Source organism: Panicum virgatum, chromosome 2N (assembly GCF_016808335.1).
Source record: "Panicum virgatum strain AP13 chromosome 2N, P.virgatum_v5, whole genome shotgun sequence".
NCBI lineage: Eukaryota > Viridiplantae > Streptophyta > Magnoliopsida > Poales > Poaceae > Panicum > Panicum virgatum.
The window spans coordinates 6,445,868-6,472,302 of record NC_053146.1 but is presented as its reverse complement, the minus strand read 5'-3'; the positions used below and the strand labels follow the sequence as shown (position 1 = coordinate 6,472,302).

The window sequence follows — 26,435 nt, the reverse complement described above, 5'->3', positions numbered from 1 at the left end:
TGAGATTATGAGCAGGAATTTAATTGAGAAATTTGTATTAAACAAGAGGGCTCATGTGTTGCAAGCAAGCGTGTTTATCCCATTGGCATAATGTATATGTGACAAGCAAAACAAGAAAAGAAAAAATAGAGCAAGATATTCATGGTTGATATAAAGGCTCTAATATTTGTGAAGGCTTGTTAGACTTATGATGTGATTCAAAATGACAAGTAAAGGTTTTGTGAATGAGATGTGATATGCTTATACATAGTCTCAAATATGAAAGAACTTGTCACTTATGATAAATGGTTGTTAACAAAAGAAGCAAGCAAGGCAAAAGTGAATGAGACATGAGCTTATGCAAAGATAACATCTCAAATTGGAAAGCTTGCATATGAGATTGAATTGGGAATTCAAATTGATAAAGAAGATTTCATGCATGACATAAATCAACATGAGTTCAAGATGGACGGCTAGGATAAAGATAGAGGACCGAGAGGCGTGTTTCAAGAGGCTACGCAAGCGACGGCTTGGGGAGAGCAAAGAAACCGATATGGGTCAAAGACCGGAGATCCTAGAGTCATGGAAAGCTCTATGTTGGAGAGTGTCATTATTTAAGTAAAGGAAGTGACTTGTGAATCAAAATGGATTTAATTCCTATACAAATTGAAGATTCAAAGTCACTAGCTCAAAGCGGGCATGCTCAAAGAATGAAGATGTTGATACCCTCACGATATTGATCGAAGAAAGGACGGCATGATCATAATGTGAAGCTCTGATGATTGTGGTAATTATATATTTCATTTATGCACTTGAGTATAAGTATGACGTACTATCAAGAGAGATGCAACATCAATGGGTTTAGACAACACTAAAAGTGCTCATAGCAAGTCCCTAGAGAGATTAGCCTAAGAGAGAGCCAAAACTGCAAAAACCAGTGAGGGACCGGTCTGACCGGTCTGGCTAGTCTAGGGGACCGGTCTGACCGGTCTGGGCAGAGAAAGCCTCCAACGGCTATAATTTCAAACCGACCGGTCTAACACTGACAGGGACAATGGTTAGTTTTTATGAGAGGGATATTTATACCCCATGACTTCACCCATTCGTGGGTGCTGATGCTAGAACATTCAGAACACATTTGAGAGCCTTGTGAGCACTTAGAGAGTCCTCTCCAACATCTCTTTGTGAGAGTTGCTTGATTCAAGTTGAATCCTTGAGTTGGGTTGAGTGAATCCATTCCTTGAGTCATTTGAGCAAGAGAGATTGAGCCCTAGCTTTGAGCACTTGAGGTTGCGTCGGCCAACTCGATTGAAGCATTTGTTACTCTTGGAGCATCGGCTCCTAGACGGCTAGGCGTCGCCGGCTAGCTCCCAAGATTGTGGTGAGCAGCGGTAAGTTTGTTGCAGCGGCGATTGTGTGCCATGAGGGCGCATGGTCATATAGTGGAGAGAGGAGATAGTTTGACCTTGCGGTCGCCACGAGCTTCCTCAATGGAGAGTAGGATTCACACGTGGGGTGCACGGGGTGAATCCGAACTTCGGTAAAACAAATCACCATGTCTCATTTGCTTCATCTTCATTTCGGTTTGATTTACTTACCTTGCATTATAGTATTTGAGTTTGAATTGTGCTTCCGCTCGATCTACTTGGGTGTGCTCAACTTGTGTGTAGGGAGTTATTCATATTGATAGAAATACTCTGCAAAATATACACTCCAAGTTTCATATAGGTTCAAGCTCGAGAAGGGGGATTTTCCCTGCTGGTGACTGTCTGTCTGCTCAGACCGGTCCAGGCAGAGTCAGTAGGGATTAAGTGCTGAAATTTGAAGAAAAGCCTATTCACCCCCTCTAGGCTACGACATAGTGTGATCAAGATTCTTTCACTCACAAACAACAATAATATAATATCGCCCTTCCTCATCATCCTCCTTGTCCTCCAATAGATCCGGCAATGGTGAGGTTGTCCCCTACACTTCCCCATGCCTATGTTGTCAAGCGGCATAGAGCTGACTCCATCTATTTTCTCCATCCTACATTAATTCGTAAATCGGGGGAGTGGGCGGGGGCTTGGGGGGGAGGAGGGCGTACTGGTGGCTGCAGCTAGGTGTGAGCTGGTCACCATGATGGCTCCTACAAAACACATAGGGTCATGCTTCGTCTTGCTGCACCTCTTGTCTTATTCATATCTTCGTTTGCCAGAGGTTACGCTAACTCGATAGAATTTATCCCAACTTTTTTGTTATATTTGCGTTGTCAAATTAAAATTTTGCTTATATGGTAGACTAATTAAATCTATACAAACTATCCTAGTACAGTATCCATTAGATAGCATTTTAAAAAAATACAATTAGATTGCATCTTTGTCTATTATTTTTGGAGGATGACAGCATCTGTAAACAGATAGAGAATTCAAGACACACAGACCTTCTTACTTTATGGAAATCCCCTCTCTAAAGTCTTTTTGAAATGCAAATAATGTTTGCAGGGACATCTCCATACCAATTAATTTCAGAATTTTTTTGTTGTATCAGAATTCCTTCAATTGCATAGGTGATAAGTGTTTAAGAGGAACCCTAAGCCTTTTTTTAGTCTCGTAGTAATCTACACTGAAAAATCATAATTTCACTTCATTAGAAATACCTCCCTGCGTGACATCAGCATGCTTAAAGGAGGCAAGGAGCAACCATGTTGAACGCCTGACGTGGCATACCTGAATGCATGCTTCAACTTTCCCTATTATATTATGCGTCACTGCTCGCTACCTTTTGTCATTGGGAATTAACTTGGTTTGGTAATGCATTCTGACCTTTAAACATTCTGCTTTTGGGTCGATGCCACAATGAGTATCAGTAATTCAGTAATACAGCTACAGTTAAAAATTATTCTTGGCAGAAGGAAGGATGACTCGACGACCATGACCATGGCTACAAGGATCCATCTGACGAGAAGTAGTGGCGCAAGCTTTGCCATGGAAATCTTCTGTCGCCGTCAAGCATGCATAACCGAGGTGACAATTCCGATTCATTTCTCCCAAACAACTTCTAGATTGCTTGTTAGATCTTATTCTGTTCCACATGTACACATGCTGTTGTCATTTGTCAATCACGCTGCCACTTTCTCCACTTGGTTTGAAACTCTGAACATTTTGGCGAAAATTTAGGCTAATCTATATTTAGGATTTGATCATTATTCCCCTTTCTGTCGCATGCCTGAATCGACGGATAATCCTCTCGCAGCCCTGCTTGATTTTGGTAGATGTGCCCGGATGCCACGTCACCAGCCTTGATCTGTTTTTATTTCTGGCGTGTTGCAATCCAACCTGCACTCTCTGGTGCGGCACACGGCAAAACAAGCCCGTGCAACGCGTCGTGACAACCGCACAAAAACCACTGCTGCCCCGTCATCCACTTGTTCAACCATTTCTCGTTCGAAACATAATTTTGAGGGCTACATTTTAAACAATAATTTGTGGCCTAAAGTCGGGGGAGAAGCACACCCTAGCTCATGTCTTTTTTTTTAATTCAGACTCTCGCTCATGTCTTGGTAAGTCAGATTTGTGCCAATCTGATTTCCCCCCTCTTTCTCGTTAACTCTTTTGCGCGAATTTTGATTACGTGTCATGTTATTTAATTCAGATTTACTCCTTTTAAGGTGACTTATTTCTTGTATTTGTGTAAGTCGATCGTGAGAGTCGTTCGATCTATGGCCAACCGGGTCTGGCTTTCTCTGTCCTGCGCTGTACGCCGAGTGGGCTGGTGGTAAGTAGTTATCTGTTTGCTTGGTGTCCATTCAACTAGTGTGCCGATCCACTCTCTCCTCTCTCGTTCTTATCCATTCCCGTTCGCCTCCTTGTGCCCTTGCCGCTGAGCCTCGCCTCGCCGAGACTCCACCCGGCGCCCCCTGTGATGCCCCCGCGGTCCCTCCACTCGCAGCTCCTCATGGCTGCCTCCGCCTGTTCCATCGCCGCCCCGGCCGGCGGGAACTCGGGCCTCCTCCTCGCCGCGGCCGGAGAGAAATGGCCACGGCTGCAAAGCCGCCCGTGCCGCCGGCGGCGGCGGCCGGAGCTTGGCGGAGTACTCCGGTGGTTGTACCACCTCGGTCTCAACTCCATCGGCCATGGGTACCTTCCTCATCAACTTCTTCCTCTCTCCTGTTCTCTTGTTCCTCTCTCGTGAGGAGCAGTTAGACTGATGATTTGGGATTTGTTAGGGTTCGAATCGAGATTGTAGGTGTTCGATGTTGAATTGAGATGTATGTGGCTTGGATTTGAGGATTATATATTGATTAGGGTTCCAAGTTCAGGGTCTTTGTAGTTGTTGAACTGAGATCGACGAGTGGGGTGTGAATCAGAGGCCTACGTTGTTGTGTCATCGGCCTCGATTGCAATTAATCTCCAGCAGTCAGGTTTCAGATGTTGGGGATTCTCTTCCCCTGTGTCTGTCCATTACCCCCCATATTATTTGACGAGTATAAGTCCTGTTGTTCTATCAGCCGCCACCCCCTGTTTTTGGAAATTTGATCTTTGTTTTTGGACGCTTACTTCAGAGTTGTTTTTTCACTATTAATTCACACCTTCGTGTGCTGTTTGTCTTGTTTTCCATGCTTTTAAAATGGCATCACTGTGAGCATAAACCTATTTCCATGTGCATTTAAATACTATTTTACTTATGTTCAAGATGTATATGGATCGTTTGCAAGATGTGCACACCTCTCATTGCGGTTTTGGTTAGGCTTACATGTGGTTTTGAATCCTGAACACCAGTAAACCCTAAACCAGTGCTTGTGATGCGCTAACTGATCTTAAATGTTGTATTTAATTTATTCAGTTTCAATTTATATTTTGGCCACCTAATCACCTGTGCTTGTAATGAACCAACATTGGCCTCAAATATCTGCAGTCTGATAGATGTTGTCAAGGTTGTAGTTCTATTTGCCTTTTGTTTTCATCAGACTAGAAGTTGTCAAGGTCAGAGTTTTTATCTGCAGTTTTACAGTTTTGGCTTAGAGGAAGTACCAGGTGAAGTATGTTTACCATCTATTTATCTCCTATCCCTACTTGCATTGGCTTGAAATATCTAAAGTGTTGTATTTAATCTATCTAGTGGAATTTGATATTTTGCCAAGCTGCAAGTTGTGTGTAAGCTGTCTATTCTTATTCAACTGTTATCTGTGAGAAATGTTGTCAAATAGACCATGGAATTTGATGTTTTCTTTTGTTCAGCTGTCAAGCTTCTTAAAAATACACTTGGTGTCTCTTGTTTTCTGATTGTATCTCACGATTTATTAAGTTAAGTAAAAGAGATGTTTTTTGCAAAACTTCTTGCATAGCTATTACTGTCGCTATTTTGCCACCGGAGAGTGTTCCTTTCTGCAGCTAGTTTTTTCTTGTATATGCTAATTAGCAAGCTATATCTCTTAGATTGGGCCCCTCTGGATGACTTCAGGGTCTGTCACTTATCTATACTAAACATTGTTTCATCCATCAGGCTACAAGCTAACATGTATTTGATTGTTGGTCTAGTAGTTTATAAGCTGAGGAACTACCAGGTCCAGTTTTTTTTTCATTTGGCATCTATGCTTGTGATGCTCCATCTTTTACTTGGATAATCTGCACTCTAGTCTGAAATGTTTCATTTAATCTGGTCAGCTGCAATCTATATATTTTTGCCATCCTTTTGCTTTCCGACTCTGAGTGGGGCTTCGTTAAATGTTGACAAATACAACAATGTTTACCTAGACTTGAATTGTTGTGATATATATATATATATATATATATATATATATATATATATATATATATATATATATATATTCCTTGCAACTTCACTTCCTTCTCAAATTGTCATTACATCCAGTGGATCGTTTACTCTATTTTGCAATATATAGTTTGTACATACAATTAACACTATAGTTTGCCCTGTCTGATTTCCTGAGTCATGTAGTACTACTGCAATTAGAAGTAGAGCATTTTGGTCTATGTGAACTCTTTCAAATATGCTACTCTATGACTGAATAATTTTCCTTTCTTGCCTGTCATATCCCTTTCATTGGTTTACTCATTCCAGGTTGAAAACGTCATTCATTGAAACTTTGAATTATAAATAGCTTATACTAGAATTACAACCTGACTCATTACTGTAATTTTCTTGGTTGTTACTGTAAAATGTTAGAGCTGCTTGTATTTTGGTTACTGTAATTTTCTCACATCAGTTCTTCATATAGCTGTATTTGGGATAGGCTGTGGAAACATGATTGTTGATATATCCAAATCACATTATGGGAGAATATTTGAAGTAGGGTTAATTACATTGCTAAATGTTCTTTCATATTAGCTTATTTAAATTGACTTTTTGCAACACCAGTTTCCTATTTAGCAATCTGATCGTTCTCTGTGTTCCATAACCTAACAGATTGGTTCCTCTTCCTATGTCCATTATATTTTTATGACAGTAACCCATGTCTCGTGTTAAGTATGTAGTGTCGAGTCTTTGTGTATCTTTCTATTTTAATTCAGTTAGCAGTCGATGAGCTAATTAGCTAAACATGTCAGTGTTGTTAGCAGCTCCTAGTCTTTAGGGAGTGGAGTCAGGAGAGCCACTTGTTCTCCTCAGGATGTATCCTCAGTTTTTAGAGGCCATCATGGCCATTAGCATCTTCCACTAAGGCCTTCTTTTACCGTTCTATATGTAAGAGAACAAGATAATACCAAAGCTGTGGCTGCAACAAAAATACTAGCGTGTCTTACTCTTTTAGTTTGGTGAGTTGAGAGCTTAAGATTTATTGTGGACTCAATCTGCAAATACACCCTCCTTAGTGTTGTAATTATGTAGTTTGTTACTATAAAACATAATAGTGAGCAATACTTCACTAGGATTTTAGATGCCAAATATACCCAAGTATTTTAGTTTCTCCCTGACATGTTACTTTCTAGGATTGCAGGAATGGAGTTGATGAGTTGAGGAGAACTCAGGTGAAGAACTTCTCTTTCGCTGCAAATATTCATCTTAGAATTTAGTATGCTTTTTAATGTTATATGAACATACTTTGAGTTTAAAGTTTTTTCTGCACATACTTTAGTTTCAGAGTTTTGCATTTCTATTTTGGTTACCATAGAAGCATTTTTTAGAGGCTAGGGGATTATTAGTTTGATATATTAACTCTTACTTTTGTTAATGAGTAGTACGGTCTTACATACAGTATTTATTCATTGTGGTTGCTGATTGGTCAGTTTTGTTTTTGGTTAATTAGCACTCCTGATCAATGTCTAGAAAACTACAAGTAACTTATACTATAATTACACTCACATTTAATAATATAATTTTCTAGTTTAATTATCAAAATTGTGAATTAATCAGGGAGCTTTTCTGTCTTATGAAAGTACAAGTTACCCTTTATTGTACACTGATTTTCACACTATATTATATTTGTGAGATATAATGGCCAACCTGTATAGTAGATTCATTATTTTTCAAGTGTTGCAGCTGTGCTTGCCAGGTGTTTGGCGAAATTCCACATTTCCAAGGGGCAGGATAAAGGTAGTCTACCATTGGTACGCCCATCATGCACGACTTGCTCTGTATGCTCTCATGGTCTTATTCTTGTCTTCTTTGTGAAAATAAAAACTAATAGCAGAACTGGCTGTCCATTTGTATTGAGAGGCATTGGTCTCTAGTATTCATAGGAATTTTTCCAGACAATGTTTATCCCCTTTATGATTCTTCAAAGTTGTCTGTGTCCATGTTTTACTTCGAAGGTACTCACTAAGTCTGTATATGCCTTGGCTAGCAATAATCTTTGTATTACTACACAAAGAATCTTCTCAAGTCGTAGCATTAATAATTATAGTCCAACTGAGAAAAAATTACTATAGTATGTTGTGCTGTAATTTCATAAATGCTTTTGTGTAACTGCAATAATTTTTTTCTTCATCAGTTTGATTGTTATTTTTGGTGCTTTATTTTTTCTAAATAAATTACTCATATTGCTTGTGCACTCTTTCCATGGTTATCAGTCCTTGCAATCATATAGGATAACTAACATATTATGGAACCAGGGATCTCAAGTTTTACCGTTGGCACTGCAGAGCCTTATTAGTGAGGTGAATTCTGATTTCTTAAATAATAGACAATTTTTTATGGTCGCTATAACTTCCCTTTTTGAGTTACATTTGCTATTATATTGCTTGCAGGGCGTTGCTGTGGATATACATCTAGGTATTCCATGAATTCAGAAGACTAAATTAGTTATGTCATGTAAAAATCATATATGATTTTCAGTATAATTTTCTCATTTGTTACTGTAAATATGAAAGTCCAGGTATTTTGATAGGCATGTGAGATCTATATTTTTCTCATTTATTACTGTAAATATGAAAATCTAGGTAAAAAATGATGTGCATGCGTGTGTGTTACTTATGTGCACTCATCAATGTAAATATGCTAGGTTTTTTGTGCACAAGTTAGTGGGTGAGGTTTCTCATGTCTAGTTTTTTTATATCCAGAAACTAATCATGAAATGTTGAATTTTGTTACTTGTTATTTCCATAGGTGCTCGTACGGATATAGTCTAATATGACTGCTCCATTTCTCAGTGCTACCATGGCCGATGGTGTTGTCATTCTTGGCCATGGCCTTCCTGTGTTGTGCTACTACTGTTGCGGTGACAGTAAGGTGAGTGGTCACTTCATTTCTGTCCCAACTACTTTTGCCCTAGACTTCTAGAGTTGGACAAGCTAGTATGGTAGTGTCTATGTATTGTATAATTTTACTTGGTGTTCCTTTTTATTTCATTTTATCTTTGAATGCACAGACATAACTTTAGGCTTGTTTTTTATTCAAAAATACTATGTGTCAATAGTACCTAGTACTGACTGATTGGGCCACAATTGGCCAGCCTATTATTTTTCAAATTTTCATTCAAAAGATATGAACTGCATTGCCCTTACACTATTGTTGGGTCTGTTGCCAACAGATACTTCATAGCAGCCCGAATAAATCTAACGGGTGCAACACATTATATGGCGGACCTGTTAGGGACAGGCACACACTATAGGAACATTAAGACTTGTATGCGGAGGCAAGCACTCTACAGGAAAGATGGGTGACTTACGGGAAAATAATATATATAAGTCATTTTATGCAAAAAAGACAGTGACTTATATATAAGCAAAAGTAAGTCACTTGACAATGTTTTTGTCGATACTACTACTCTCATCTTCCTATCCTTCACTCCATATTTATTGTTCTAGAGTTATTGCGGGTGATCTCGAGTTTTGTCTGTGATCGGCTGAGGATTCTTGTTGATATAGAGTTTTAGATTTTGATCTTTCACACATACATCACTTTGAAATCCAGATGGGCCACCGTTATTCATTTAATTGTAGATTTGGTTTTGCTTTATTGATTATTGGCTCTCTAGTGAGGATGATAAACTTTTTGGAGTTTCTGTTGTAGCTTACTATTTTTGTTTCATATGACCAGATCTGATTACTTTCTGGGATTTGTAGGATTGGAGTTGATCAGTTGAGGGAAGTAGAACTCAGGTGATGAATTTTGTCTTTTCATGGAAATGTTCATTTTACAATTTAGTATGCTTATTTGTAGTTTGTTCAATACTGTTAATTAATGTTTACTTTGAATTTACAGTCCATTTGTACTCTGTTTACATCAAATTGTCTTTGTGTAAATTATGTATGTAATGCATTTAATTTTTGGATGCGGTCTGTTCGTGCTCTGGAGAGATAGTTGGGTTTCGCAATGTTCGAGATTACTGTGTTGTTGTTGATCCAGATGGCAACTTTGCTTTCATTCTATGCCCTGAACATGTTGATGCTGAGGAATTGAGGGCTAGGTATGTCATTGTTGGCGACACCAAGTTCTTCTTCGAGTTAGTGAAAAGTGTTGTGAAGATGCCTTATTATGATTATACCAACCAGCACCCAAGGGTCTGCAACTGAGTCGGATAGTAGTTTAGTTGTATAGTAGTTTGATTGGTCTGTTATTTTGAATGGCATAATGTCAGAGTTGGTGAGGAAAAGACCTGCTTTTGAAATGTAGTTGCAAACTGATATTCTACTATCTACTTTTGGCAAGCAACCATATGTGTAATATTTAAGTCTGAATTGAAATCAAATCTGTTCAGATCCACTAAGTGTGGTTATTTTCATTGTTGGAATGTTTTTCTTTAGTCAATTATCATTTTTTTGGTTTTTGGAAGCCTTTTATCTAACCAGATCCACTAACAATTGTGGTTCATGGTCTTCTATCTTGAGACAAAATTGTTTCTGTTTTATTTGTATAACTTTTAGTTAACTTATAGTGACATTACATTTTTGTTATTTTGGCTGTTCATATGTGGGGATTAGGTTGTTAATACACGTTTCTGCTCTGTTGTCTTGTAATTTGAATTTAACACTTACAAAACAAAGTGAAGCCCATCTATATTTTTTGGGGGCTACTCACTTGATTCAGAGCTGTTCTATGCTTTTTTGTTGATTAAGACAGTCAACAGAGAGTTCATAGCCCAAAAACCAGTCCACCACAGACCAACGGCTAGCCTAGAGAGCTCACAATCCAAAAACAAGTTCATCTCGGATCAACAGCTAGTCCAAAATAGTTCAAAGAATTGTTAACGGGCACAGTACCAAACCAACCGTCAATAGAGCCTACAGGCCAATTAAGATTCCACCAGAGACTAACGGCTAACCAAAAGCAGTTCAAATAATAGCCCACTGCAACACCCAATCTGGTTTTGTGTAGCCCAAGAAGTGACTTACACATAAGCAAAAAATAAGTCAATCAAAGAAAGACAGTGACTTACGCCTAACAAAAAATAAGTTACTGAAAAAAATACATTGACTTATGCCTAACAAAAAATCAGTCACTTTACACCGAGACAGACCCTATTTAATTTTAGAGAAATGTCATGGTCATTGATCCATCCATTTCAAATTATAGGTTATTTTTTATTTTCCTAGATTCATAGTTGTTACTATACACCTAGATATACACTATGTCTAAATACATAGAAAAAAAACTGTGTATCTAAAAGGCCAAAATAACCTAAAAATGGAGGGAGTAATTATAAATTACCTTAACAGCAACCAACAAGATAGCATCTTAATTAGCCTTTTCTTCTTAGGAAAGATATCATATTAAAACATATAGAGCACTCAACATACACACATGGATCATCTTCCCTCTAGGAGTTCCGAATCTAAATTCTTTTCGGAATGCAAAGAATGTTTTAGTAACTCCGGTACAAAATTCAAAACAAGCTTTTCTTGCGTCAGGGAAAGCTTTTACAGCAAGAGATGTTCGAAAGAGGAAAAGGTCTACTTAGATGCAAAAGGAAAACATCAAGTGTGTTTGATGACGTTGAACCACGATTATCAGAATACCTCCATATCTTGAACGAGCCCATTGCATCGGTGTTTAAGAGGAATCCTAGGCTCTTTCTTTGTTCTCGTAGCATAATCTTACTAGAATTATCTCCCAGTGTGACACCATGGTTAAAGGAGAAAACATGTGGAACGCCATACGTGGCAGACCAAACTTTACCCAATATCACGTCACTTCTCGCTACCTTTTGGCACGGGGAATTTAACTTCAATTCGGTCTGGAGTTGATTCCTAGTTTGGTGATCAGCTACAAAAGAATGTGTTTGCATATAGTAGCAGATTAAAAGGCCTTTAAACATCATGTACCAATATGCTCACATAATCACTCCATTTCGAGTAAAAAATGTGGCAAGCTTTCTGATCTTCAAACATTCTACTTTAATTTTGGGACGATGACATCACATTATTCGGTGTCGGTAACTAGTTGAAATTCTTCAGTTTTGGCAGAAGAAAGGATGCCTCGAGGATCATGGTCACACGGAACCATCTGAACGAGGAGGTCGATATGCACTGCAAGATTTGCCATGGAAATTCCATTGTCGCCTCCAAGCATAGCCAAGGTCAGATCGAATTTCGACTCATTCCTCCCAAACAACTTCCAAACTGATTGCACATCTCGTTCCATTACATGGAAACCTGCTGTGATTAGTACCAAATCACGCTGCCACTTTCTCCATCCTGTTCGAAAATTTGAACATTCTGGAGAAATTCCAGGCGAACATACAAGCGCCATGCAGTAAATGATTACTATTCCCCTTTCTGTTGAGTACTGAATCTTGGAGCTATCCTCTCGCCTGATTTTTTGGTAAAAACGTGACTAGACACCACGTCACTAGCCGTTACCTGTGTGTTTTTTTTGGCATGTAAATATGTAATCCAGCTCCAGCCTGCGCGCTGGTGCGGCACACGGCAGAGCGAGCCCGTGCGACGCATCGTGGCAGCCGCACGAAAAACCACCACCCAGACCTGCCGTCACTTGCCCAGCCATTTCTCGCTCGATTCCAAACCAAATCGAACGAGACCACCCCCATTCGAAAGACAATTTTGAACCCTACGTTCGAGAGAAATTTCGTCGAAAAAGGCTCAGCACAGAGGGAGAAATCGTGCCCCAGAGTTGGGAGAGAAGCACACCTGCACGGAGACACCTGAAAAGCAGACTTGTCGTCACCGATCCACTGATTTCTCCCTGAATTCTCAACAAAATTCGACGAAACCACTCGCATTTGAAAGAAAATTTCATGCCCCACGAACTCTCCAAATTTCAGCAAAATTTACGAATCACGCCGGGAGAAATGAGCTCGGGAATCCGGGGCAGAAGCACACATGGGAACAGGCTCGCGCTCGCAGGCGGGCTGGCTCCGGGGGCAGCTTCCGAGCCCCCGCGCCGCGGGCGTCCCCACCCGTCGGATCCTGGCGCATCCGACGGCTCGCGGCGGGCTCCAGCTGCGGCGGGCGGCGATCCGCGTGAGGGCGCCCTCGACCAATCACGGCGCGCCGCTCCGCCTCCCAGGCGCCCCCCGTCGCCCCAGCTATATAAGCGCGGTCGTCGTCGCGTCCTCCGGCATCATCACCCGCCGCCGCCGCCGCCGCCGCCGACATAGCCGAAGCACCAGCGCTTGAGCGTAGTTCAGGAGCGAGGATTGGAGTGATGTCCGCTGAGGAGGCTGCCGCTGCCGCGACCGAGGTCCCCGAGACCGAGGTCGAGTCCGAGGCCCCGGCCGCCGAGGAGGCGGAGGCCAAGCCCGCCAAGGCCAAGAAGGCGCCGAAGGAGAAGAAGGCGCCCAAGGAGAAGAAGGCCCCCAAGGAGAAGAAGGAGAAGAAGCCCGCCGCGGCGAGGAAGACGGCCGCCCACCCGCCGTACGCCGAGGTGAGCGAGCGTCTCCTGGATTCGATTTCTTTCTTTATTTTTTGTTTCGTTCTGTGTTCGGGGATTCGATCTGACATGTCTGGGATTCGTGATTGTTTCGGTTGTGGTGCCGGCGCAGATGATCTCGGAGGCGATCGCGGCGCTCAAGGAGAGGACCGGGTCGAGCTCGGTGGCCATCGGCAAGTACGTGGAGGAGAAGCACGGCGCGAAGCTGCCGCCCAACTTCCGCAAGCTGCTGGCCGGGCAGCTCAAGAAGCTCGCCGCCGCGGGGAAGCTGACCCGCGTCAAGAACTCGTTCAAGCTGCCGGCCGCCGCCGACGCCAAGCCCAAGGCGGCCAAGCCCGCCGCCGCGGCCAAGCCGAAGCCAGCCAAGGCCGCCAAGCCCGCGGTCAAGCCCAAGGCGTCCCCGAAGGCCAAGGCCAAGATCGCCGCCAAGACCAAGACGGCCGCCGCCTCCCCCAAGCCCAAGGCCAAGGCCGCCCCCGCCGCGGCGCCCAGGCCCCGCGGCCGCCCGCCCAAGGCCGCCAAGACCTCCGCCAAGGCCTCCCCCGCCAAAGCCGCCGCCAAGAAGGAGAAGCCCGCCGCCGCTGCTAAGAAGGAGAAGAAGGCCGCGGCGATGCCCAAGAAGGGTGCCGCGGCACCCAAGAAGGCCGCCGCATCCCCGGCCAGGAAGGGCGCGGCGAGGAAGGCCAAGAAGTAGGCCGCCTCCCTCCCGTCCGTCCTCGTCGCCGGCGAGCCCGCCATTCCGCCTATAGATGCTCCCCCTTCTCCCTGGATTTTGCAATCCATTCGTCGTAGCTTCATCGTCTGGAAATGAAAATGAAATCGGTGCCTAGCTCTAGCAGATCCGTCGGTAGTAGCATCAGCAGTAGTCGTTCTGTAAAATCTTGAGGTGCCGGTCGCGTCCCGTCCCGTCCCATCGATCGGCATGCTCCTCTCTCTTGCCTGTATGATGAACTGAGTTATTATTATACCAGTAATGTTATCTCCCGGGTTCGTCTGCTCCTAATCGCGGTGTCAAAATCCCCTTCGATTGCGTTTCCTGCGGTTTGTGAAATCGATTGATGCTAATCCGTTCCATGTTTCAATCCTTATGATTGTGATAGGGTTGATGGATTGACTGATGCGGCATTGTGCGAGAAGAGTTGAAGGGTGATGTCACCGGGGTGAGTGCGATTGGGTTTGTTCGAAAACGACGGTCGAATCCGGTCGAAATCTCTGGAAGCAATCGGGATTGCCACCGCCGTTTCCGAAAACGTTTTGAATCGGCGGGCGGCGCGGGGAATGCAGGTCCGCAGGCGCTCCGGCAATTGGATCGAAGGCGGGCGCCGGGCGGGACGGGGATGGAGATTTGGGATGGCGCGGATGTTTTTTGGGTGGCCGCGGGGAGGAGGGGATGGATGGGGAGGAACGCGTGAGAGCAAGGCGGGCGGGAAGGTTTCCGTTTCGGGAGCCGTGCCTGGCTTTGCCTCTCTCGGCGTTCAAATTTTCGGCAACGGACGATGGGGTGGGGCCGGACGGGATGATGGGCTGGCGCTCGGCTCGCTCATCATTAATGGCTTGGGCTATCTGCTGGATGGAATCGAGCTGGCGGAAGATCGGATCTTCCGTTACTTTTACGTTGGGCTGACTGCAAATCGGAATCGAGCCCATGGGCTGATATGTCTTCTGCTCCCGTTTGGAAATTGGAAAGTTACAACGGAGAGAGTGACAAAAAGAAAAAGGAAAAGGAAATGGTTAAGGCGTTAAGCCATATACTCCCCCCCTCCCGTTCACCACCAGTACGAATGAAGAAGTGTGTGTGGAGGCAAAAGTAGAAATAGCTCCGCACAAAAAGAAGAAACCGCATATTTTAATTTTAATTTTTATGGAGAAAGTTCAGGTCAAGTCTAGTTCATGGTCTTACTGCAAAAAAAATTCATTTTATGGTATGCATCTACCTTTATCCCTCCCCCTCCTGTGCAGCGCGTGCGGCGCCGCTCCTAAAGCTTGTGTTCCATCTCTAAATGTTCCTTATGCGCAAATCAGAAGTGCCCCAAAACATACTGGATCATAAACAAGCACTAAAAGAACCTTGAATCTCGACCCTAGATCATAAAATTCCCTAAAAATTGATAAACAGAAACCTGAAATTTCAGAACCCTAGATCACGAAATTCCCCAAAATCGATAAACTTAGGAGGTGAGATACGCACCAAGGATGGCTAGTTGTCGACGTTGTACAACACAGCCGTCATGCCTCAACTCATTGTGGTTCCCTCACCACACGAGTGCGGAACCAGAGCATCACCACGTCTCCACCATGAACATCTTCTATTGCGCAAGACCACCATGAACATCTTCGGTTGTGCGAACATCGCATCTTCAACATGCTAACGTGCATCAACGAATCTCCACAAAGAAGGCGCCCGTCTACCTAAGCAGCATGCGCGCTCCGGTGAGTAGGCCCGTGGTGGCACTATTCTTAGCCATGCCGCGCGCTTTAGTAACTCCATTGCCATTTGCTATATCTCTCTCAAGTGGCGGCGCGATTGAAAAGCCAGAGGGAGAAGAGAGAGTGATTTAGGGTTCCACTGAGGGCATCACTGGTTTTTATCGAGGTTCAGACGTCGATATAGCCTTTCGATCAAGATGGATGGCTGTGATCACAAAAGGATTTAGCCGAGCTTATGGCCGTTTATGGGTTTAAGTGGGCTGGGCCGGCTGGCCCAGCTCGTGAGGTTATTTGATCTGAATAATTTATTGTTTTAGCATTTTAGGTTGTATAAAAATGGACAATGAGTTTTCCTCAAAGGAAAATATGTAATGGACTATGAATAGGTAATTAGCAGGCGGATTATGTTAAGGTTTTGGGTTAATATTTATGCAGTGTATTTTTCATGTATTATTTTACATTAAGGCATGCAACTCAAAAGAAATATTAATGTCAAGGCATTGTTTTAATATGATTATTGCAAGGATGGTAAATAATTCCTACCATAAAATCCTGGTACTCACCAAAAATACTGGTCAATTCTCTCCAAACTTTGGTGCTCACCATTTTGAAAATTTTAATGTAAGTCCTAAATCAAGTTCTCACCAGCATTCTGGGCTATGTTTAATTATTTATTAGTCTAGGGGAGTACGGTGATTTTTTTTCTCTCTCCTTACATGCATGTGGAAAGCAGCCTGTGTTTTGGGCATCACGTTCAGATGATGTACAACTGACCATATCAGGCAGGCACATGAGGAACAGGTCTCCGAAGAGGGATGCCGGTTAAGGCCGGCTCGAGCGGTTCCATCCACTTGGCAACCGCCTCCTTCATCCTTTTTCCATTTTAAAATAAGCTCCATCTCCGATTTACTGAAAAAATTTAAAGTAGCGTATTTTGTACTAATATATACTCCCTCCTTCCCCGTTTATAAGGCATGGTGGAACATGACACGGTCTTCTAAACAACACTTTGACCATTTATTTATCATATATTATATCACTTTTGATTATAAACTTATAATCATTGTAAAATATATTTGATTATGAATCCAATCATATGAAATTTGCATTATAAAAATAAAAATTTAATAGTCAAATTATTGGTCAAAGATGACAAGGTTTGAATCTTGATATACGTGTATGCCTTATAAACAGGGAAGGAGGGAGTAATTGAGTCGGTTTGCCTTCCAAAGCTAATAAAGCAACTCATATGGGGCTCTTGGTGATCTCGATGTTTACCCTTGACTTTAGGATACGTCCCATGGCTCATGGCTCAAGGAAGTAAGAGTTTTTTTTTTTTTTGAAATAAGGAAGTAAGAGATCTATGCTGCAACAACTTACCATGAACTATTCATGCTAAGCGGGTACTATGTGGCATAAGCAGGATGCATACATTCTCTAACACTGGATTTCTTCGGGTGAAAGATATCTTTGTTGATCTTTGCTGTGTCATAGTGTTTTGGTTTAATGCCACATTAATTATGTGTTTTCTCTTTGCCGAAAATTTTTTTTGTGTTTCCTCCCATGAAATTCATTGGCTCAGCAGATCCATCAGAGCCCAGTGGCCTCGTTAAGCGAACGGGCCTCGTCGCAGCCCGCAGGATGGCTTATGGGCCCATGAAAATTGGTGTGCCGTTGCCTCTCGCACACCGTGGGCCCATCTCGTTCGCTTTCGCCTTCCTTCCTCCTCCTTTCCTTCCCCGAGAAGCCGAACTGCGCCCGCGGTCTCTCGCCACCTCCGTCCCTTCCTAGCAGTCCCTCCCCTAAACCCTAGCGCGGTTCTAGAATCTTCCAGAACCCTCTCCCCGGCCCCGAAGGTCCCTAACCCCTCGCTCGAAAGCCGGCGCCATGGACCTGGACCCCGAGGGCATCTTCCGCGACGACAGCGACGAGGACGATGACAACGTCCAGGTTCACCCCTGTTTTTTTTTTCACCCCCATTTTTTCTTTTTGGCTTAATGCGCTTCCTGTGACGCCGTTCGGTTTGTGGATACTGGATTGCTTGCTCGGGGGAAGCAGGAGAGGGAGGCAAACAAGGATATGGTTGTCTACCTCGTCGACGCCTCGCCCAAAATGTTCACCCCCGCTACCAATCAGGTGAGGCACCATCTAATTTGACAAGCTGGTGCACCTTTATTATTGTCCGTTTCTGTTTCGGAATTAAGGCCTATATGTTTTTTGGCAAACAATTGCGGCACGATTTGGAATCTGTTTGTTCGGGTGTCTTGATTCTTGCCAGTAGTTTGTATCTGTTAGTCAACAACATCTGTTTTTCTTATCAAAACCACAAAAAAAAAATCTGTTTTGGGAGTGAAGTAGGTAGCTAGTGTTGGTATCTTTTAGAAAGCTTTCTCGTGGATTAAGCTACTTTAACTCATGGTTTGAAAAATGCTATGGTCAAAGTATGAATTTGGCTTCTTTTCTGATATTTAGTAATCGGCACATTTGTGTGGTTAGGTTTTAACATGACATTCTTTTACGGTTTTACTCCATAATGTAGCATTCTTTTGTTATGATTTCTTCCAGGCAGATGAAAAGGATGAGACCCATTTCCATACCATAGTTAACTGCATTACGCAGTCTCTGAAGACACAAATCATTGGAAGATCCTATGATGAAGTTGCAATATGTTTCTTTAACACTGTATTTGCTTTCTCAACTCCAAAAGCTTTGTTTTATTGCTTTCTTGGCTCTTTTTCTTAGCCAGTTTTACTCATTGTGCTAACTCTTGTCACAAATAAGTGATATTTTGGACATCAACACAATACCGAAAAGGTCCAGAACACTAATTTGTCTAGTAGTTTCGATTGTGACTTGAACAAAGTAAATATGACATTATGATAGTGACCTTGAAACAAATCCACAATAGTTTTGGATATCCAATTTAAATATTAATGGCCAGACTGCATGCATTACAATACCATTGGTACTCACTTCTGACTGCATGGAGCACTTACTAAACCTGTTGAATAAGAAGTGAAATTAAAGACTACAATGATACAATTAACTTGCAGTTGCATTCAGTATATACGAAAGGATCAGAGTTGGGATTTGGGAATGATAGGTTCTATAAGTAGTGGTCCATTTCGGTTGTTTTCTTAAAGGTGTAAAACTGATGGTACTTTGCATGAGTTGATGAGTATTCACAATTATTATTACATTATTAGTCATTTTTTTTGACAAATATGCAACATTCCCTATTTATTGCCCTTATACTAATTATCAACTTTGCATGAGCATTATTAAAGTAGAACCAATGCACTGATACTGCAAAGTATGCTGCCTAGTGGCTTGACCCAGTTCATTCACAACTCTTGCAGAAAGAGAAGAAGAATTTACAGGATTTGGCAGGTGTTTATGTTTACAATGTCGGAGACAAAGATCCACTTGATAGACCCACTGCAAAACTGATTAAAGATTTTTCTTGCATTGAAGGTGACACTACTATATGAATTGTTACTTGGTTAGACATGGTCAAATTTGGAGGGCAATGCATTCTAAGCTTCTTTCATAGACTAAATATCATGTGGGAATGTGGGTCATAAACTCATAATAAGTTTTGCTCCACTTGGAACTTCCTGTTTTTACTACATATCTAATATTGTTTCACCCACTTTCTCAACCAGAGAAGGTAGTTTCCTTCTATGGTACATCAGGTTCGTTTTGTGTTTTTAAAAATTAAATGTGGTGTGATAACTAAGGAGTATGTTGCTTAAAAAAAACTAAGGAGTATGCCCTGACCGTATTATCATAACCATTGGGATTCTAGATAATTTTCTTGTGGCCTCCCAAACAGATTCGATCGATAATAGCGTAAGATATTAAGAACTATATAAGATAGTCGGTGTATTAAATAAAAGTCTGCAAAATTCTGTTTTATTTCTGGAACTATTTATGGCAGATTCTTTCATGAGCAACATTGGAAGTCGATATGGAATAACTGCTGGATCTCGGGAGAACACCCTTTACAATGCTCTTTGGGTTGTGCAGGCACTGTTGCGCAAAGGGTATGTCCACTGCCCTCCTTTTGCTTTCACAGTGTCATATTAATATTCTTGTGGGCTATTAACATGTTTTGTAGGCTTTATACCTCTAGCTTTCCTGGAGCTGGAGTAATATGCACACTGTGCAAACTACTCTAGTTTGCATCAGTTCGTGCTAAATGTTCATGTAGTTATTTGTGTAAAAAAAATTGTAGCATGCCATGAGTGATGTTACTTTTAACACACTTCATACTGTCTGGACTTTAGCGAATCCACATTCCTCTTTTGAAAATTTTCAGATCTGTGAAGACCGTCAGAAAACGAATTCTTATATTCACCAATGAAGATGATCCTTTTGGTGCTATTACAGGACCAGTGAAGACTGATATGATTAGGACAACAATTCAACGTGCAACGGTATGTCTATATCACGATATGTATTCTGTTTCATATTACATGGCACCCACATATTCAAAATGAAATTGTATCTTCATTTTTTTATCCTCTATTTACTATATTAGTACTTGCTTTCCTACAGGATGCACAAGATCTTGGCCTATCTATTGAGCTACTTCCACTGAGCCGGCCTGATGAGGAATTCAACATGTCCCGTTTCTATGCAGTAAGTCCACATTTATTCCTTTCCTCTAAGTGTTAATTACTAAGTATATCCGCTTCCCCAGGATTTGATTGGTCTGGATGGAGATGAGATAACGGAGTATCTGCCATCAGCTGGTGAAAAGTACTGTTCTTGAAGCACAAATATTACTTGTTGATCTTTCTTTTTGGATTTTAGGTGACAAATATATGGTTTGCATTTTATTCTTATAATATCCTTACACAAATGTTCAGTCTTGAGTTGTGAATAGAGATAGCTTTTTGTACACAATCACATTTGACTAACTTTTATTTCCGTGCATACTTGTCCTTTTCTTTTTCTGAACAGGTTGCAAGAGCTTTGCCGATTCATTGAATGAATGGACATAATTTTAAATTACAACACCCTTTCTTGTATACACACGGAGAATAAAGAGAAAATAAACCATTATGCACCACACCTTCATAGCAAAAAGCAAAGTATACATGTAGATTTTTTGTTTGACTCCACAAAGAAGTTTGTCATGGTGGCAATTTTGTGCTGAGTTCTCAATGTGTTTTGAGAATTGAGAGCATATAGTACAAAGGCAAATAACATTCATGAGCTGTATTTGAGCACGGAAATGTATTAATAAAGTTTTATTGGATTGTTGCCTGACTTAGGTTATGTTGAAGTATTTATTCTTTGTTGTGCTACTGGCCTCATTTGGGAAGATTGTACTTCCTCTGAATGAACATAATTTCTTACTTCCGCATAATTTCTTTATTGTTGTCTTTGAAGGTTGGAGGATATGACTGATCAATTGAGAAAACGAATGATGAAAAAGCGCAGAGTCAAAACTCTTTCATTTGCAATTACCAATGATGTATGTATAGAAGTGAATACATATGCGCTGACCCGTCCTACTACTCCAGGCATGCTCCGACTTTGTTCTATTCTGTGCTGCTTTTCATAATATTGTGAGTATATCTAAGTTTATGCTCGTTACCTTTTTTTAGGGACAATCACTTGGCTTGATTCACTCAGTAACATTCCATTAAAGGTGAGCCTATGATTAAAGGATCAGTTTTTTTAATTGCCTTAGCTTTGGTGAAATTTCAACACCTGCAGTCACTTCATGCTTGCTTTTTACAATTCTTAAACATATAATGAGAATCTTTATACAGACTGAAAGGTCTTTCATATGCAATGATACTGGGGCTCTACTTCAGGATCCACAGATGCGTTTCCAGATGTACAATGAGTAAGTACACAAAGGACACTGCCACTTTTGTGTATTTATTTGATTTTCTTGTGGTGTTTCTGTTGAATTGCATTATCTGCATGCGGACTACTTTTCAACATAATTGAAAAGGGTGATCCTTATGGCTGCATGCTTGTACAAACCAATTATCATTTCAGACTCCTTCCAGAAACTTTCATTACGAACTATTTGAAAAGCCTTGGGACTTAGCATGTGATCCAGCCTTGATATGGGAGAAAGGGATGTCTATTGAGTAAGGAGAGTATGCAGACATGGATGACAATGAAAATCATCTCCAGAACTCGACCCCCTTCCTTATACATTGAAACTGTGTGCTGATAACACCATGGATTTGTGCTATGCATACCATGATACGAAGCAACACAGTCTTGGGGTCCCATAATTGTGTATTTGTGTTCTTAATTACTTACTCACCATATTCATTCAGCATGGTTGTCAAATTTTCTGTCCGTGAACTCTCTGAGGTTAAAAGGGTTTCAAGTCATCATCTTCGCCTTTTAGGATTCAAGCCATTGGATTGCTTGAAGGATTATCATAACTTGCGACCATCAACATTTATTTATCCCAGTGATGAGGTAGTAACACTATCTTTTATGCTTCCGGAATCGCACCATTATCTAGTCGTAGTCTGAACTGGCAGAGTGGCAGTACTGCTACTGCAGCCATATCCTTAACGCTGAGAATGTCTTTGTCATGTTCCATGTCGTCTTCTCTAGCTTGAGACAGATAATATAATAGTTAAAAATTCAAATATTTTTTGATGACAATATTTGCATCTTGATTAGATAAGAAGTCTCAACTTGATACAGTCCTTTAGGTGCATTCTTCCTCCAACCATGATTTGGCATAGGGGTGCAAATTGGTGACCCTTAGGTGCACCTCCGACCCTCTTTAGTTCAAAGTTTTGTGCTAATTTTTAAAAATGAGATCTGATTTTGAAGTAGTACAAATTTTGATCTAAAGAGGGTTGGAGGTGCAGCTAAGGATCACTAAAACACCCCTAATTTGGCACTTTCTATCATGTAAGTTACTAATTTAAACCAAATTAAATCTATGGTTATATCTCGATATTCTTTTTTAGAACAGTAGTGGAGGCCCTAATGACTGTTGATCAATTTATTAAATGTATGAAATATATACAAAGATTACAAGAATGTACAATATCTACAAGACCTGCCTACAGGACCTGATTGTACAATATCAGCCAAAGTTTTTCGACTTTAACCAGTTCTCTAAATGCACTAAAAATTTCTTAGTGATTCTTTCATAGGATCGTTATATGGTGGATATTTATTCCGCTTTCTTTTCCTTACTCTTGCTTAGAGCTTCTAAATGTATTAACATTTTATTCTAGGATGCATTTGTCAGATACTCAGACTGACCCCATATGCTCTGATGCAGCATATATTTGGAAGCACACGCGTTTTTGTTGCTTTACATAGCTCAATGTTGCGCCTTGGAAGGTTAGTTGTCATCGCCTACTTTTTGCCTCAACCTTTTGTGACCACTATATAAAGAAAATACAATACAAGAAAGTTTCTACAGTTATGAATGTAGCTAAAGCTACCTTGAATCATAACAGATTAACAGTGCATTGTCAATTGTTTTTAGCTCTCATGTGATATTTCAGCCATAGCTTGCAATTATGTAATATATGCACAGTAAAATACAATCACCAGCTATGGTTGGTACTGTTCCGTGCAATAGCATGCCGCTTCAACTCTTGAGTCTCAAGAGATAAGTGGTCAGCATGTTTAGTTTCCATGCCTTGTGTTGTTTAGCCTAACCTTTGCTACTAAGCAAGGAAATCCTTGCTAGTGGATGCCCTCTTAAAGATGAGTTAACCTTTTTGTGGGCAAGGTGAGGCAGGGGAGACTTCACTTCTTGCTGAGGTGTTCTAACAGAATAAACTTGCTTATTTAACCAATATAAATTCCAGGTTTTGCATATCTACACGACTATGTTTAACATCTTATTATATGTGTATGATTTCAGGTTTGCGCTTGCATTTTATGGGAATCCAACTCGACCACAGCTTGTGGCCCTTGTTGCTCAAGTGAGGGACACTTTCATTCCATGTCTACATTTACTGCAAAAACAGTAGCTGCTACAAAGTATTAGTTCGCTCACCATGATAACAGTTACATCAATAATTGACTACTGCACACCATGCCAATTGCACCAACAAAATTTGCTCATAAGTTCTGTCAATTTGAGTTAATTGCTTCTTTCCTTGAGCTTATAGCGTGCCACCATGTATGTCTAGAAGATGAGTATCAGGCAAAATGACCTTGATCCAATTTTTATTCAACTAGTTACCTGAATGTATCTTTGCATGTCCCAAATGAGGGGGGTTCTGCAAAAGATCATTTTGCAAATCCAGTTTTATAAGGTGAGTAGGTGACACGAATTTGTTTGTATGTGATTTCTAATGTACACCTGCTGTCCAAAATGAACTCTGGATTAAAAAAAAAAACAGGAAGAGGTTACTTCCTCTGCTGGTCAAGTTGAGCCGCCTGGCATGCACATGATCTATCTTCCATACTCTGATGATATAAGATATCCTGAAGAGGTAAGGAGTGGTATTTTGTTATACTTTACTGTCCACCATAAGATAAGTATCTTGCCTTGATTCGCAGGTTCATGTGACTTCTGATGATGCACCACGTGCAACAGATGAACAAATCAAGAAAGCATCAAATCTATTGAAACGCATTGATCTGAAGAATTTCTCTGTATGCCAATTTGCTAACCCAGGTAATTAGCTATGAAGTCATAATTGACGATACTACTTTTTATCTGTCTTTTCAACTCCTATATTTGTCCCTACCTTAATCCAATTAAAGCTGAGCGCCAAAAGAACCACAAGAGAGCCCTGCATTTGATCCTTAAGGGCTTAACTTCTTTAAGAGTCTCAAGGCTTTCCAACTATAAGCCAACACAGCTCTGGAATGATTGCCTCCAGTTTAGGCTGCACTATGGACTTCCCCAATATTATTCGAAATGTATTACTAAGCACAGATTTGTCTGCAATGCTAAGCACAGATTTTATTCTAGTTTACATGGATGCTCCATGGCCAAATGCTGCTTATTGTACACGCCCTATAGCTTTTCGGGCTAAAATCTCAAGGAGCATCAAGATATTATTATAACCTGTTCATTAACTTGCACAATCATTCGAAATTCAATGACTTATTAAATTCTCTGATGCGACTGATGTCTCTCTGATGTCAAACAGCTTTGCAAAGACACTACGGGATCTTGGAGGCCTTAGCTTTAGGCGAAGATGAAATGCCAGATATAAAGGATGAGACCCTGCCTGATGAAGGCGGCTTAGCTAGGTACTTGTTTTCATTTGTCATTTTGTGCATGCTAAACAGGTCACAGAAACTATGTACCGCATGCTCACATGTTCTGTTGTTTATGCCTTGTGTGGGATGAGTTGAACTTGAAGCTCCATATGTTGGTTTTTCTTATCTCAGACCAGGAGTTGTTAAAGTTATCGATGAATTTAAGGCTTCAGTCTATGGTGAAAATTATGATCAAGAGGAGGCTGAAGCTGCTGCTGCGAAAGCTTCCCGTGGTGATGCCGCGAAGAAACGGAAGGCAATCACTGATGCAGCCTCGCTGAAAAGTGCAGCTTATGATTGGGCGGAACTGGCAGATAATGGAAAGGTAAAAACGGAAGGCAATCTTACCAAGATTATATGTACCCACAAGCTAAAATTTATTGGAAGGTTATATTATGACAGTCTAATAGTCTATATGCAAATAGAATTTGACATATAACCTTTCAGTGCGATATGCCAATGCATTTAGAGACCACCTGTTTTCTGCAAATGCCAATAAGAAATGGCATTCTCAACAAAATTCAGCAACTGATGTCCTGTTTTTTGCTCTACATGCTGGGTTTTGAAGCGCACCGCCCGTCCAAAAATTCTACACGTTCTAAACAAATTCTGTGCTGTCCTTTGCAGCTGAAAGACATGACTGTTATGGAGTTGAAATCGTACCTGACCGCACATGGCCTCCCTCTTTCTGGTATGAAAGAGGCACTTATCAGCAGGATCTTGACTCATCTGGGCAAGTGAAGCCACTTATCCGAACTTTGTTTTCCCAGAAGCCGACTGCCATCTCAACTGCTGTCTCATCGGTAGCTTGAAAGCTTGTGTAACATAACCCGACCTCTTTGTGCATGATACGTGCCAATTTTATATAGCGATGTGCCAGCAACGGTTGCCAGTTTAACTTAGTTTACCATCATGAGTTCCTGAGGTTTTGTCCCTTGCAACATGCATCATCGCATTCTGCTAGAATGGTTGGAGAACCCACTATATAGACAGACATTGTTGAGTGAAACACTTGTCACTGAAAGGTGAAAGCAACACGAGCACAAGAGAACTAAATTTGCAGAACAGGAAGAACGCAGAAGGAAATAAAAAATAGTTGTGCATAGAGAACCACAGATAACGCTTGACTTTGGAGGAAACAAGAGGTTGAGGTCACAGGGTATGTACGCCAATTTCCCTTCGAAAGAAAAAAACAGACACCAGCTTCTCCAACGTATCAAACGAGCCAGCAACGCATCAAACTGAGATTGGCTAGGGCTAGCATCTCAAAAATTGTTCCACACTACGGAGTCACGGTCAAAAGTTAAAATTTAATTCGTCAAAAATTATGAGAAATGAAAAAAAAAGGAAATTATGCTGGACGAAGGAAAGAAGGGCAGGTTGGGCACTTTTGCAGAGTGCGATTTAGATTCAAAGTTTAAAATTTTAAAAGATTTGTAAATCGCCTGCATAGTGTACTAAATGTAGTTGAAAAAAATCTCATTACACAAATGGACGGTAAATTACGAGACGAATCTAATGAATCT

The 26,435-nt window shown here is 41.2% G+C and overlaps 2 protein-coding genes across 2 annotated transcripts; both read left to right on the top strand.

Annotated features, from left to right (window-relative positions):
• Positions 1-12,915: 12,915 nt before the first annotated feature.
• LOC120659540 (histone H1-like) lies at positions 12,916-14,251 on the top strand. Its single transcript, XM_039937715.1, has 2 exons — positions 12,916-13,242; positions 13,361-14,251. Exons 1-2 carry the CDS (start codon positions 13,024-13,026, stop codon positions 13,940-13,942), a joined length of 801 nt encoding a protein of 266 aa, XP_039793649.1. The 5' UTR covers positions 12,916-13,023; the 3' UTR covers positions 13,943-14,251.
• A 3,118-nt stretch (positions 14,252-17,369) lies between these two features.
• On the top strand, positions 17,370-25,843 carry LOC120659538 (ATP-dependent DNA helicase 2 subunit KU70). Its single transcript, XM_039937714.1, has 19 exons — positions 17,370-17,625; positions 17,734-17,811; positions 18,241-18,357; positions 19,035-19,149; positions 19,616-19,721; positions 19,997-20,114; positions 20,236-20,319; positions 20,381-20,439; positions 21,076-21,209; positions 21,294-21,337; positions 21,462-21,538; positions 21,987-22,134; positions 22,961-23,022; positions 23,555-23,615; positions 24,039-24,131; positions 24,199-24,316; positions 24,798-24,900; positions 25,042-25,234; positions 25,537-25,843. Exons 1-19 carry the CDS (start codon positions 17,563-17,565, stop codon positions 25,648-25,650), a joined length of 1,887 nt encoding a protein of 628 aa, XP_039793648.1. The 5' UTR covers positions 17,370-17,562; the 3' UTR covers positions 25,651-25,843.
• The last annotated feature ends 592 nt before the right edge of the window (positions 25,844-26,435 follow it).